Source organism: Somniosus microcephalus, chromosome 26 (assembly GCF_052327205.1).
Source record: "Somniosus microcephalus isolate GS21.2 chromosome 26, FLI_Smic_1.0, whole genome shotgun sequence".
Classification (NCBI taxonomy): Eukaryota; Metazoa; Chordata; class Chondrichthyes; order Squaliformes; family Somniosidae; genus Somniosus; species Somniosus microcephalus.
Window position 1 is genome coordinate 952233 of NC_141012.1, and position 14215 is coordinate 966447.

Sequence of the window (14215 nt, forward strand, 5' to 3'; positions counted from 1 at the left end):
GCCACACAGCTTACCGTTGGACTCGCGTTTACTCTCATCGCAACTGAACCTTGGCTTCTTTTGTTTGGACGAACTCTCTGCACAACAGCAGAAAAAATAAAGAGCAAGAGAGGGAGAGGTGGGGGTGGGGAAGACATGTAAAGACACAGCCTGTCTTACAGATACAGTGTGATACAGAAACACATACACATCAGAGACACACAGCTATGAGCAGTTTCATACTACACAAACACAGCATACAAGAGAAACCGGAACATCATTCGGTTAATGTGCAACATGAACGGTTAAAAATCTAAAAAGACAATTATTTTAACCAAAAGCTGGCAGTGCTGTTAACACATTGATGGCCACAAGCAACACAGGAGATCGGCACTCACTCAGCACCCCCCACCCCTCAGTCTTCTCCCACCCACCCATCCCCCAGTCTGCCCCCTAACCCATCACTCCAACAATTCAACTTTCATCTGGAGAATATTGATTTTATCATGTGTTTCAAATATTCACATCTCAAACTGTGGGGCTAGCAGGTGTGTGTGTGTGTGTGTGTGTGTGTGTGTGTGTGTGTGTGCGCGCGCGTGTGTGCGTGCGAGAGTGACACAGGCTGACCTGATTTAGCGACAGTTAGCTCAGCAAACGTGCTCACTCATTGTGGCCAATGAACTAAACAATGAGAATGAGCCACCTCCGTGACTCCTTCCTCAGCAGCTCCTCTTCTACGAGGTTACCTCCAGCCCAGCTGCCTCAGTGAAACTACAGGCGTAGTTATGCTCGATTAAATCCTGTCTCTGCTGTTTTCGCTGTAAGACAGTCATAAGCAGTCGAGCAGCCGAAGGAACGGAAACATTGTTGGTGCAGTGCGGCTCCGGGAGTGGAGTTACCGTCACCGGGAATCAGCTGCTTCAGCTGTGGTCAGTTATAGGGATAAGTGTGAGCATCTTCCTGAGCCGGCTGCACCTCCCCGATCAGCCCAGGAAGCTCGACACACTTTTCGGCCATAACTTGAACACTGAACACCAGAGCAGGGAGGCATTGAGGGAACGGAGGCCCGGCCACTCACTGCTCCTGGAACTCAGTGAGAGTGTGAGCTACGCCTGGATCTACTGCGGATGAGCAATCAGGCAACGTACAGCCACAGCTTACAGTAAAACCATCAGCACCACACTCGAGGAATGAGAGTTTAATGATGGAAGCTTGTGACCAGCACGTTTCACCATCACTTGAACCGCTCACAAGTTGGTGGCCAAACCCCGATGTTGGAGGCTGGGAGCAGAAAGTGGAACCACACTGTTCGCGACCTTGGCGTCATATATGACCCTGAAATGAGCTTCCAACCACATAGCCGCATCATAACTAAGACCGCCTATTTCCACCTCCGTAACATCGCCTGTCTCCGTGCTTGCCTCAGCTCATCTGCTGCTGAAATCCTCATCCATGCCTTTGTTACCTCTAGGCTTGGCTATTCCAACACACTCCTGGCTGGCCTCCCACATTCTACCCTACGTAAACTTGGTCATCCCAAATTCGGCTGCCCGGGTCCTAACTCGCACCAAGTCCTGTTCACCCATCACCCCTGTGCTCGCTGACCTATATTGGCGCTTCCCCCCGCCGAGATATCTGCGCTCCTCTAATTCTGCCCTCTTGAGGATCCCTGATTATAATCGCTCAACCTTTGGTGGTCGTGCCTTCTGCTGCCTAGGCTCTAAGCTCTGAAATTCCCTGCCTAAACCTCTCCGCCTCGTTATCTCTCTTTTCTCCTTTAAGACGCTCCTTAAAACCTACCTCTTCACCTGCCCTAATTTCTCCTTATGTGGCTCAATTTTTTTGTCTTATACAGGAAACTTTGTGCTATCCGGCACCGACGGGACCGAGCTGTTGCCGTTAGATCAAAACTGCCGGACAAACCAGCGCTAATGTTGAAACATACGGAGATTTTGAGCTCCGTATCTGGCAACAAACCCTGTTGACAGCTTCTAAACAGTCGGCCGTACCTTGCAAGCGTCTCTGTAGCTTAGCAACAGCTTCAGCGAGACCTTGCAGAGCTTGACTGTTGAGAAAAAAGCAACGAAAAGAAAAAAAAACTAATGAAACGGCTCCTGATTTTTGCCGGTGGCTCGAGCTCGCCAGACATTTAGCCTCCGGATAACACAAAATTTCCTGTAATACTCCGGTGAAGCTCCTTGGTACGTTTTACTACGTTAAAGGCGCTATATAAATACAAGTTGTTGCTGTGACCCCAGACACATCTTACCTGTCGGGTCAAACTCGTAGAGAGGAGATTTCTCGGAGTTCTTTTTGTCATGCTTCTTATCCGGCGACAGGTCCTTGTTCAGCACGCTTCCTTGCCTGTAACAGAGAACAGCTCACTCCTGACAATCACATCACAGCACCAAGATACGGTACAGCTCCTACCCACTCGCTGCCGTTATATAAACCGCACACCTCACTCCAGCTTCTGTTCCATAGTATACATTGCACGTCCTCCCTTGTACCGTGAAATCATCCGCGCCCCAACGCTCTGACACCAAACGCCCTGCCCCCAACACCCCACCCCCCAGTCCCGTCGCCGCCGTGTGCATGTGGGTGCATGTGTATGGGTGGGTAGGTACGAGTGGTTCACATTGGGACCAACGACATAGGTAGGAAGAGGGATGAGGTCCTGCAACAAGAATTTAGGGAGCTAGGTAGCAGATTAAAGAGCAGGACCTCAAAAGGTAGTAATCTCTGGATTACTCCCGGTGCCACGTGCTAGTGAGTATAGGAATAGGAGGATAGAGCAGATGAATGCGTGGCTAAAGAGTTGGTGCAGGAGGGAGGGCTTTAGTTTCCTGGATCACTGGGCCTGCTTCTGGGAAAGGTGGGACTTGTACAAGTCGGACGGGTTGCACCTGAACCAGAGCGGGACAAATATCCTTGCGGGGAGGTTTGCAAGCACTGTTCGGGGGGGTTTAAACTAAAATGGCAGGGGGTTGGGAACCTGAGCAGGGAGACAGAGGAAAGGAAAACAGGGATAAAAGCAAAAGATAGGAAGGAGAAAAACAAATGTGGCAGTCAGAGAAATCAACAATTTAAATCAAATGTGGCCACAGTAAATAATAATTCTAATAAGTTTAAGAGCGTTAAAAAAACAAGCCTGAAAGCTTTGTGTCTTAATGCGAGGAGCATTTGTAATAAGGTGGATGAATTGGCTGCGCAAATAGAGGTAAACGAATACGATTTGGTTGGGATTGCAGAAACGTGGCTCAAAGATGGCCAAGACTGGGAACTCAACATCCAGGGGTATTCGATATTCAGGAAAGATAGGCAAAAAGGAAAGGGAGGTGGGGTAGCATTACTGGTTAAAGAAGGGATTAATACAATTGTAATGAAGGATATTAGCTCTGATGATGTGGAATCTGTATGGGTAGAATTGAGAAATACTAAGGGGAAAAAAACATTAGTGGGAGTGGTATATAGACCTCCAAACAGTAAGGTGGAGGTTGGGGATGGCATTAAAAGGGAAATTAAAGAAGCGTGCAATAAGGGCACAGCAGTCATCATGGGTGACTTTAATCTACATATAGATTGGGCCAACCAAATTAGTAACAATACTGTGGAGGAGGAATTCCTGGAGTGTTTACGGGATGGTTTCCTGGACCAATATGTCGAGGAACCAACCAGAGATCAGGCCATCTTAGTCTGGGTATTATGCAACGAGAAAGGATTAATTAGCAATCTTGTTGTACGAGGCCCCTTGGGTCAGAGCGATCATAATATGATCGAATTCTTCATTAAGATGGAGAATGAAGTAGTTGACTGAGACAAGGGTCCTCAATTTAAATAAAGGAAACTACGATGGTCTGAGGAGCGAGTTGGGTAGGATTGAGTGGGGAATGGCGCTCAAAGGGTTGGCGGTGGATAGGCAATGGCAAACATTCAAAGACCAAATGGATGAGCTACAGAATTTGTTCATCCCAGTTTGGCGTAAAAATAAAACAAAAAAGGTGACTCAACCGTGGCCAACAAGGGAAATTAGGGATAGCATAAGATCCAAGGAGAGGACATATAAATTGGCTAGAAAAAGCAATAATCCTGAGGATTGGGAGCAGTTTAGGAGTCAACAAAGGAGGACAAAGGGATTAATTAAGAAAGGGAAAATAGAATACAAGAGTAAGCTAGCAGGGAACATAAAAACTGACTGTAAAAGCTTTTATAAATATGTGAAGAGAAAAAGATTAGTGAAGTCAAGCGTAGGTCCCTTACAGTCAGAATCAGGGGAATTTATAATGGGAAAAAAGGAAATGGCAGACCAACTAAATGCATACTTTGGTTCTGTCTTCACAAAGGAGGACACAAATAACCTCCCAGAGATGCCGGGGAACATAGGGTCGGATGAAAGCGAGGAACTGAAAGAAATCAGTATTTGTAGGAAAATGGTGTTAGGAAAATTGATGGGACTGAAGGCCGATAAATCCCCAGGGCCTGATGGTCTACATCCCAGGGTACTTAAGGAAGTGGCCCTAGAGATAGTAGATGCATTACTGATCATCTTCCAGAACTCGATAGACTCTGGAATGGTACCCATGGATTGGAGGGTAGCTAATGTTACCCCACTATTCAAAAAAGGTGGTAGAGAAAAAGCAGGGAATTATAGACCGGTAAGCCTGACATCGGTAGCGGGGAAAATGCTCGAGTCTATTATAAAAGATGTAATAGCAGAGCACTTGGAAAGCAGTGACAGGATCGGACAAAGTCAACATGGATTTACAAAAGGTAAATCATGCTTGGCTAATCTACTGGAATTTTTTGAGGATGTAACTGGTAAAATAGATAAGGGAGAACCAGTGGATGTGGTGTATTTGGACTTTCAGAAGGCTTTCGATAAGGTCCCACACAAGAGATTAGCGTGCAAAATTAAGGCACATGGGATTGGGGGCAAGGTATTGACTTGGATAGAGAACTGGTTGGCGGACAGAAAGCAAAGAGTTGGAATAAACGGGTCGTTTTCCGAGTGGCAGGCAGTGACTAGTGGGGTACCGCAAGGATCGGTCCTAGGACCCCAGCTGTTCACAATATATATTAATGATCTGGACGAGGGAATTGGATGTAATATCTCCAAATTTGCAGACAACACAAAGCTGGGCGGGAGGGTAAGCTGTGAGGAGGATGTCGGGAAACTCCAGTACGATTTGGACAGGTTGGGTGATTGGGCAGAAACATGGCAAATGCACTATAATGTGGATAAATGTGAGGTTATCCACTTTGGTGGCAAAAACAGGAAGGCAGATTATTATTTGAATGGCAATAGATTGGGAGAAGGGGAAATGCAAAGAGACCTGGGGGTCCTTGTGCACCAGTCGCTGAAGGTAAGCATGCAGGTGCAGCAGGCGGTTAAGAAGGCAAATGGTATGTTGGCCTTCGTAGCAAGAGGGTTCGAGTACAGGAACAAGGATGTCTTGCTACAGTTGTACAGGGCCTTGGTGAGACCGCACCTTGAGTATTGTGTGCAGTTTTGGTCGCCTTATCTGAGGAAGGATGTTCTTGCCATGGAGGGAGTGCAGCGAAGATTCACCAGGCTGATACCTGGGATGGCAGGAATGACATATGAGGAGAGATTGTGTCGATTGGGCTTATACTCACTGGAGTTTAGAAGATTGAGAGGGGATCTCATCGAAACCTATAAAATTCTGTCAGGTCTGGACAGACTAGATGCAGGAAGGATGTTTCTGATGGCCGGGGCGTCCAGAACCAGGGGTCATAGTCTAAGGATAAGGGGTAAGCCATTTAGGACTGAAATGAGGAGGAATTTCTTCACCCAGAGAGTGGTGAACCTGTGGAATTCTCTGCCAGAGGGTGGTGGAGGCCAGTTCATTAAATATATTCAAGAACGAGTTGGATATATTTCTTGAGGCTAAAGGGATCAAGGGATATGGGGAAAAGGCAGGGACAGGGTACTGAATTGGATGATCAGCCATGATCACATTGAATGGCGGAGCAGGCTCGAGGGGCCGAATGGCCTACTCCTGCTCCTATCTTCGATGTTTCTATGTTTCTATGAGTGTGTTGGGTTGGAACAGTATGTGAGCTGACGGGAGGAGTGGCCATGTGGGACTGGGAGGGCGGTGGGGGGATGTCTGAAGCTGAAGGTGGAGCGAGTTTTAAAAAGCCCAGCTACTTGGAGGATTTATTATTATTTTGACATACGTTAAATTTTGGAGTGAATGGAAAAAAGGCTTCTGTCTATTCGGATTGTACATGGTGGGAGAGTGGGAAGGGACTTGATCCTTCAGCTGATGATAGTTTCTGGAACACATAAGAACATGAGAATTAGGAGCCAGAGTCGGCCATAGGGCCCCTCGAGCCTGCTCCGCCAGGTCAATAGGATCATGGCTGATCTTCGGCCTCAACTCCACTTTCCCACCCTATCCACATATCCCTCGATTCCCTTAGTGTCCAAAAATCTATTGATCTCAGTCTTGAATATACTCAACGACTGAGCATCCACAGCCCTCGGGTAGAGAATTCCAAAGATTCACAACTCTGAGTGAAAAAATGCCTCTTCATCTCAGTACTAAATGGTCGACCCCTTATCCTGAGACTATAACCCCAAGTTGTAGACTCTCCAGCCAGGGGAAACAATCTCTCAGCAACAATCTACCCAGTCAAGACCTCTAAAAATGTTATACATTTCAATAAGATCACATCTAATTTTTCTAAACTCGAGAGTATACGCCCATTCTACTCAATCTCTCCTCATAGGACAACTCTCTCATCCCAGAAATCAAATCTAGCGAACCTTCGTTACACACTCTCCAAGGCAAATATATCCTTCCTTAGGTAAGACGACCAAAACTGTACACAGTACTCCAGCTGTGGTCACACCAAAGCCCTATATAATTACAGCAAGACTTCCTTACTCTTATACTACAATTCCCTTGCAATAAAGGCTAGCATACCATTTGCCTTCCTAATTGCTTGCTATACTTGCATGTTAACTTTATGTGATTCATGTACAACGACATACAAACATAGAAGATAGGAGCAGGAGTAGGCCATTCGGCCCCTCGAGCCTGCTCCGCCATTCAATGAGATCATGGCTGATCATCCAAATTCAGTACCCTGTCCCTGCCTTCTCCCCATATCCCTTGATCCCTTAAGCCTTAAGAAATATATCTAACTCCTTCTTGAATATATTTAATGAATTGGCCTCTACTGCCTTCTTTGATAGAGAATTCCACAGGTTCACCACTCTCTGGGTGAAGAAATTCCTCCTCATCTCTGTCCTAAATGGCTTACCCCTTATCCTTAGACTGTGACCCCTGGTTCTGGACTCCCCCGCCATCGGGAACATCCTTCCTGCATCTAGTCTGTCCAGTCCTGTTAGAATTTTATAAGTTTCAATGAGATCCCCTCTCATTCTTCTAAACTCCAGCGAGTACAAGCCCAATCGACCCAATCTCTCCTCATACGTCATTCCTGCCATCCCAGGTATCAGCCTGGAGAATCTTCACTGCACTCCTTCCATGGCAAGAACATCCTTCCTCAGATAAGGTGACCAAAACCGACACCCAAATCCTTCTACATACCAACATTTACTAGTTTCTCTGCTTTCAAAAAATATTCTGCTTTTCCATTCTTCCTACCAAAGTGGATAATTTCACATTTCCCCACTTTATACTCCATCTATCACCTTCTTGCCCACTCACAGCCTCTTTGTCTCCTCCTCACAGCTTACTTTCCCACCTAGCTTTGTCTAGACAGCAAACTTGGATCCATTGAACTTGGTCCCTTCATCTAAGCCATTGATATAGATTGTAAATAGCTGAGGCCCAAGCACTGATCCTTGCGGCACTCCACTAGTTACACCCTGTCATCCCAAAAATGACTCTTTTATTCCTACTCTCTGTTTTCTGCCCATTAACCAATCCTCAGTCCAAGCTAATTTATTACCCCCATCACATTAACCCTAATTTTGTGTAATAACCTTGTGTGTTATCTTATCGAATGCCTTTTGAAAATCCAAATATACTACATCCACTGGTTCCCCTTTATCTATCCTGCTAGTTACACCCTCAAAAATCTCTGATAATTTCCCTTTCATAAAACCAAGTTGACTCTGCCTAATCATATTATGATTTTCTAATTGTCCTGTTAACACTTTCTTTATCTCCCTATTACTATGGAAGTGGTAAGAGGTATAAAAAGGGAGTATGAACAAAAACTTGAAAGGATATCAAAGCTAACAGTAAAGGTTTTTTTATAAATATATTAAGAGAAAGAAAGTGGTTTGGGAGGATGTCATAGAGTCATAGAGTAATACAGCACGGATAGAGGCCCTTCGGCCCATCGTGTCCGCGCCGGCCATCAAGCCCTGTCTAATCTAATCCCATATTCCAGCATTTGGCCCGTAGCCTTGTATGCTATGGCATTTCAAGTGCTCATCCAAATGCTTCTTAAATGTTGTGAGGGTTCCTGCCTCCACAACCCTTTCAGGCAGTGAGTTCCAGACTCCAACCACCCTCTGGGTGAAAAAGTTCTTCCTCAAATCCCCTCTAAACCTCCCGCCCTTTACCTTGAATCTATGCCCCCTAGTTATTGACCCCTCTACTAAGGGAAAAAGCTCCTCAGCATCCATCCTATCCATGCCCCTCATAATTTTGTACACCTCAATCATGTCCCCCCTCAGCCTCCTCTGCTCCAAGGAAAACAAACCCAATCTGCCCAGTCTCTCTTCATAGCTGAAGCGCTCCAGCCCCGGTAACATCCTGGTGAACCTCCTCTGCACCCTCTCTAACGCGATCACATCCTTCCTGTAGTGTGGCGACCAGAACTGCACACAGTATTCCAGCTGTGGCCGAACCAGTGTTTTATACAGCTCCATCATAACCTCCTTGCTCTTATATTCAATGCCTCGGCTAATGAAGGCAAGTATCCCATATGCCTTTTTTACCACCTTATCCACCTGTTCCGCCGCCTTCAGGGATCTGTGTACTTGCACACCCAGATCCCTCTGACCCTCCGTCTTGCCTAGGGTCTTTCCATTCATTGTGTATTCCCTTGCCTTGTTAGTCCCCCCAAAGTGCATCACCTCGCACTTTTCCGGGTTAAATTCCATTTGCCACTGTTCCGCCCATCTGACCAACCCATCTATATCGTCCTGCAGACTGAGGCTACCCTCCTCGCTATTTACCACCCTACCAATTTTTGTATCATCCGCGAACTTACTGATCATACCCTTTACATTCATATCCAAGTCATTAATGTAGACCACAAACAGCAAGGGACCCAGCACCGATCCCTGTGGTACCCCACTGGCCACAGGCTTCCAGTCACAAAAACAACCTTCGACCATCACCCTCTGCCACTAAGCCAGTTTTGTATCCAATGTGCCAAGGCACCCTGGATTCCATGGGCTCTTACCTTCTTGACCAGCCTCCTGTGCGGGACTTTATCGAAGGCCTTACTGAAATCCATGTATACCACATCCACTGCGTTACCCTCATCCACACACCTAGTCACCCCCTCAAAAAATTCAATCAAATTAGTCAGACATGATCTTCCCATGTGGGCCCATTAAAGCCACATGCAGGTGAGACTATAATGGACAATAAGGAAATGGCAGACTCGTTAAATGAGGACTCTGTATCTGTTTTCACAGTGGAGGAAGTGGACAAAATGCCAGTGGGACATGGGAACCAGAATAAGTCATGGGAAGGAACTTAATGGATTTAATACAATTAACAAAAATGGTAATGGATAAAATAATAAGACTTAAGATAAACAAATCTCCAGGACCTGATGGTTTCCATACTAGGGTATTAAAAGAAACAGGTGAAGAAATTTTAGATACTTTAGTCATAATTTTCCAACACTCTCTAGATTTGATAATTGTGCCTTTAAATTGGACAATTTCAAAAGGCAGGAAGTGAACAGTGGTGTTCCCCAGGGGTCTGTTCTGGGGCTTCAGCTTTTCACCTTATTCATTAATGACTTTAATGAAGGAAGAGAGAGTTGTATATCCAAGTTTGCAGATGACACTAAGTTAGGAGGGACAGTAAGTAGAGCAGAAAGTTACAAAGGGACAGACAGACTAAGTTAGTGGGCAAAACTGTGGCAAATAGAGTTCAATGCGGGAAAGTGCGAGGCCATCCACTTTGGATCAGAGAAAGATAGATGGGAATATTTTCTAAATAGTGAAAAATGAGGGACTGTGGAGGAGCAGAGAGATTATGGGGTCCATGTGTGCAAATCACTAAAAGATAGTGGACAGATACAAAGAGTAATCCAAAAGCTAATGGAATGTTAGCCTTTATCTCGAGGGGGCAAGAATACAAAAGGAGGAAGTTATGCTTCAGCTGTAGAGTGCTCTGGTTAGACCCCATCTGGACACTGCGTTCAGTTCTAGCACCGCCCCTCAGGAAGGATATACTGGCCTTGGAGGGGGTGCAACGCAGGTTCACCAAAATAATACCGGGGCTTAAAGGTTAAATGGGGACAGATTGCATTGACTAGGCTTGTATTCCCTTGAGTATAGAAGATTGTGGGGTAATTCAATCGAGGTATTTAAAATGTTAAAAGGATTCCATAGAGTAGATAGAGAGAAACTATTTCCTCTGGTGGGGGGGGGGGGGGGGGGGGGGGGGGGAGTCCAGAACAAGGGGGTATAACATTAAAATTAGAGCCAGGCCGTTCAGGGGTGATGTCAGGAAGCACTTCCTCACACAAAGGGTGGTGGAAATCTGGAACTCTCTCCCCCAAAAAGCTGTTGAGGCTGGGGGTCAATTGAAAATATCAAAACTGAGATTGATAGATTTTTGTATCAAGGGATATGGAGTTGAGGTACAGATCAGCCATGATCTAATAGAATGGTGGAACAGGCTCGAGAGGCTGAATGGCCTCCTCCTGTCCCTGTTATATGCATTCCTACAAACCTTCATACCTTCATAGCTTTGGTCTTACTCATTTTGATTTTCATTCCATTACTGCAGCATTCAGACTATCTGCCAACCATAAAATACTGCAACATTAAGATTATCACAAGTCACACCGCTCGTGGCTTCACTCCTAGTGCACCATTATCACAAGTCACACCGCTCGTGGCTTCACTCCCAGTGCACCATTATCACAAGTCACACCACGCGTGGCTTCACTCCCAGTGCACAATTATCACAAGTCACACCACTCGTGGCTTCACTCCCAGTTTTTTTTTTATATTCATTGATGGGATGTGGGCGTTGCTGGCTAGGCCTGCATTTAATGCCCATCCCTAATTGCCCTTGAGAAGATGGTGGTGAGCCGCTTCTTGAACCGCTGCAGTCCATATGGTGTAGGTACACCCACAATGCTGTTAGGAAGGGAGTTCCAGGATTTTGGCCCAGCGACCGTGAAGGAACGGCGATACAGGTCCAAGTCAGGATGGTGTGTGGCTTGGAGGGGAACTTGTAGGTGGTGATGTTCCCATGCGTCTGCTGCCCTTGTCCTTCTAAGTGGTAGAGGCCGCGGGTTTGGAAGGTGCTGTTGAAGGAGCTTTGGCGAGTTGCTGCAGTGCATCTTGTAGATGGTACACACTGCAGCCACAGTGCGCCGGTGGTGGAGGGAGTGAATGTTGAAGGTGGTGGATGGAGTGCCAATCAAGCGGGCTGCTTTATCCTGAATGGTGTCGAGCTTCTTGAGTGTTGTTGGAGCTGCACTCATCCAGGCAAGTGGAGAGTATTCCATCACACTCCTGACTTGTGCCTTGTAGATGGTGGAAAGGCTTTGGGGAGTCAGGAGGTGAGACACTCGCCGCAGAATACCCAGCCTCTGGCCTGCTCTTGTAGCCACAGTATTTATATGGCTGATCCAGTTCAGTTTCTGATCAATGGTAACTCCCAGGATGTTGATAGTGGGGGATTCAGCGATGGTAATGCCATTGAATGTCAAGGGGAGATGGTTAGAGTCTCGCTTGTTGGAGATGGTCATTGCCTGGCACTTGTGTGGTGCGAATGTTACTTGCCACTTGTCAGCCCAAGTCTGAATGTTGTCCAGGTCTTGCTGCATATGGGCACGGACTGCGTCAGTATCTGACGAGTCTCGAATGGTGCTGAACAGTGTGCAATCATCAGCGAACATCCCCACTTCTGACCTTATGATGGAGGGAAGGTCATTGATGAAACAGCTGAAGATGGTTGGGCCTAGGACAATGCCCTGAGGAACTCCTGCAGTGATGTCATGTGATTGAGATGAATGCCCTCCAACAACCACAGCCAACTTCCTTTGTGCTAGGTATGATTCCAACCAATGGAGAGTTTTCCCCTTGATTCCCATTGACTTCAGTTTTGCTAGGGCTCCTTGATGCCACTCGATCAAATGCTGCCTTGATGTCAAGGGCAGTCACTCTCACCTCACCTCTTGAGTTCAGTGCACCATTATCACAAGTCACACCGCTCGTGGCTTCACTCCCAGTGCACCATTATCACAAGTCAAACAAGCACTCTACTCGGAGCTCTGGCACGGCAAGAGGGCCCCGGGTGGGCAGTGGAAACGCTTCAAGGACACCCTCAAAGCCTCCTTGAAAAAGTGCAACATCCCCACCGACACCTGGGAATCCCTGGCCCAAGACCGTACAAAGTGGAGGAGAAGCATCCGGGAAGGTGCCGAATACCTCGAGTCTCTTCGCCGGGAGCAAGCGGAAGCCAAGCGCAGGCAGCGCAAGGAGCGCACGTCAACCCAAGCACCCCGTCCACCTGCCCCTTCAACCACCGTCTGCCCCACCTGTGACAGAGACTGTAGGTCCCGCATTGGTCTCATCAGTCGCCTGAGAACTCATTTTTAATGTAGAAGCAAGTCATCCTCGGTTCCGAGGGACTGCTTAAGAGAGAGAGACCATTATCACAAGTCACACCACTCGTGGCTTCACTCCCAGTGCACCATTATCACAAGTCACACCACGCGTGGCTTCACTCCCTGTGCACCATTATCACAAGTCACACCGCGCGTGGCTTCACTCCCTGTGCACAACCATCACCACCATCTATCTATCTATCTATCTATATATATGCCTCAAAAGAAAGCTTGCGATTCCGGACCGGTCATAGGCGTATTTACGTTTCGGCCGGACAAAAATCCCGCCCGCGGTATCCCAAAAACGTTCAGCGTTCCGCTCATTAGCATCTCATTAGCGACCGTGTGACGTCGAGGTCTTCCTACAGTTGAGTGTCGAGTGACTCGACGATTGACCAATCCTACGCTTCGGTGACCTGACCGGTCGACCAATCGGTGCGTGTGTGGGCGGGCCTTATCCTTCTGAACCGAGGTGAGTGGCCGCCATCTTGATTTTCCACGATTTTCCCCCCACACTTTCTGTGTGTTAGGGAACTAAGGTAAATATTTCAATTATGTGTTAGGCAATTAATTAACAATTTATTTGAGTTTTATATTGTGTTTAGCAACCCCCCCACCTCCTCCTCACCCTCGCGCAGGGGGGACTCGGGGCCTGAAGCTGAAAAAATTTCTCTCTCTCTCTCTCTCTTTCTTCCCTCTCTCTCTCTCCTTCTCCTCTTCCCTCTCTCTCCTTCTCCTCTTCCCTCTCTCCCCTTCTCCTCTTCCCTCTCTCCCCTTCTCCTCTTCCCTCTCTGTCTCTCTCTACTTCCCCCTCTCAGGTGTCGCGGACGGAGCGCGGGCGCGCCGCCCGAAGTTTCCCGCACGCTAACGGCCTTGCCGGCTCCCGCGGGCCGCTCGCACTGACCGCGCATGCGCCGCCCGCACTCACCGCGCATGCGCCGCCCGCCCGCACGCAGCGGCCGTCCATCAGCCGCGCGATACGCGGGGGACCTCAGCAACGGCACCGGACCTCAGGCGCTAGGCAGGGGCCGGAGAGAGGGACAGAGGGGAGCGGGGGGAGTGGAGGGGAGGGGAGGGAGGGAGAGGGGAGGGAGAGAGGGGAGGGGAGGGAGGGAGAGAGGGGAGGGGAGGGGAGGGAGGGAGAGAGGGGAGGGAGGGATAGGACAGGGAGAGGACATGACAGGGAGAGGGGGGACACACAGGGGCAGGGAGACCAAGCGCCCCAAAATTGCCCTCGCAACGCGGGGCTCCCCAGCTAGTATATATATAAAAGGATACTTCTGTCTGTCATTCCGTCTGTCTGCCTGTCTTCAATAAACTCGAAAGTTATAGAGCGTACCTACATGTGTGTTACATCGAAAGAAAGCTTACGATTCCAGAACCGTCATAAGCGTATTTACTTTTCGGTCGGACAAAA

At 47.7% G+C, this 14215-nt stretch overlaps 1 protein-coding gene across 12 annotated transcripts in view; it reads right to left on the reverse strand.

Annotated features, from left to right (window-relative positions):
• The window catches only part of LOC147100184 (rho guanine nucleotide exchange factor 12-like), a 278585-nt gene that overhangs the window by 186240 nt on the left and 78130 nt on the right, over positions 1-14215 (reverse strand). For 8 of the 12 annotated variants that reach the window (XR_015073688.1, XM_085967596.1, XM_085967606.1 and 5 more), the window contains 2 exons: positions 2249-2343; positions 15-77 (listed from right to left, as the gene is read on the reverse strand). Coding sequence is in view for 11 of the 12 variants with exons in the window: in XM_085967596.1 (XP_085823722.1) it covers positions 15-77; positions 2249-2343 (158 nt within the window). In the remaining variant the exon portion in view is untranslated. The remainder of the gene's footprint in view (positions 1-14; positions 78-2248; positions 2344-14215) is intronic. The other 4 variants (XM_085967602.1, XM_085967601.1, XM_085967605.1 and 1 more) reach the window with 1 other exon arrangement.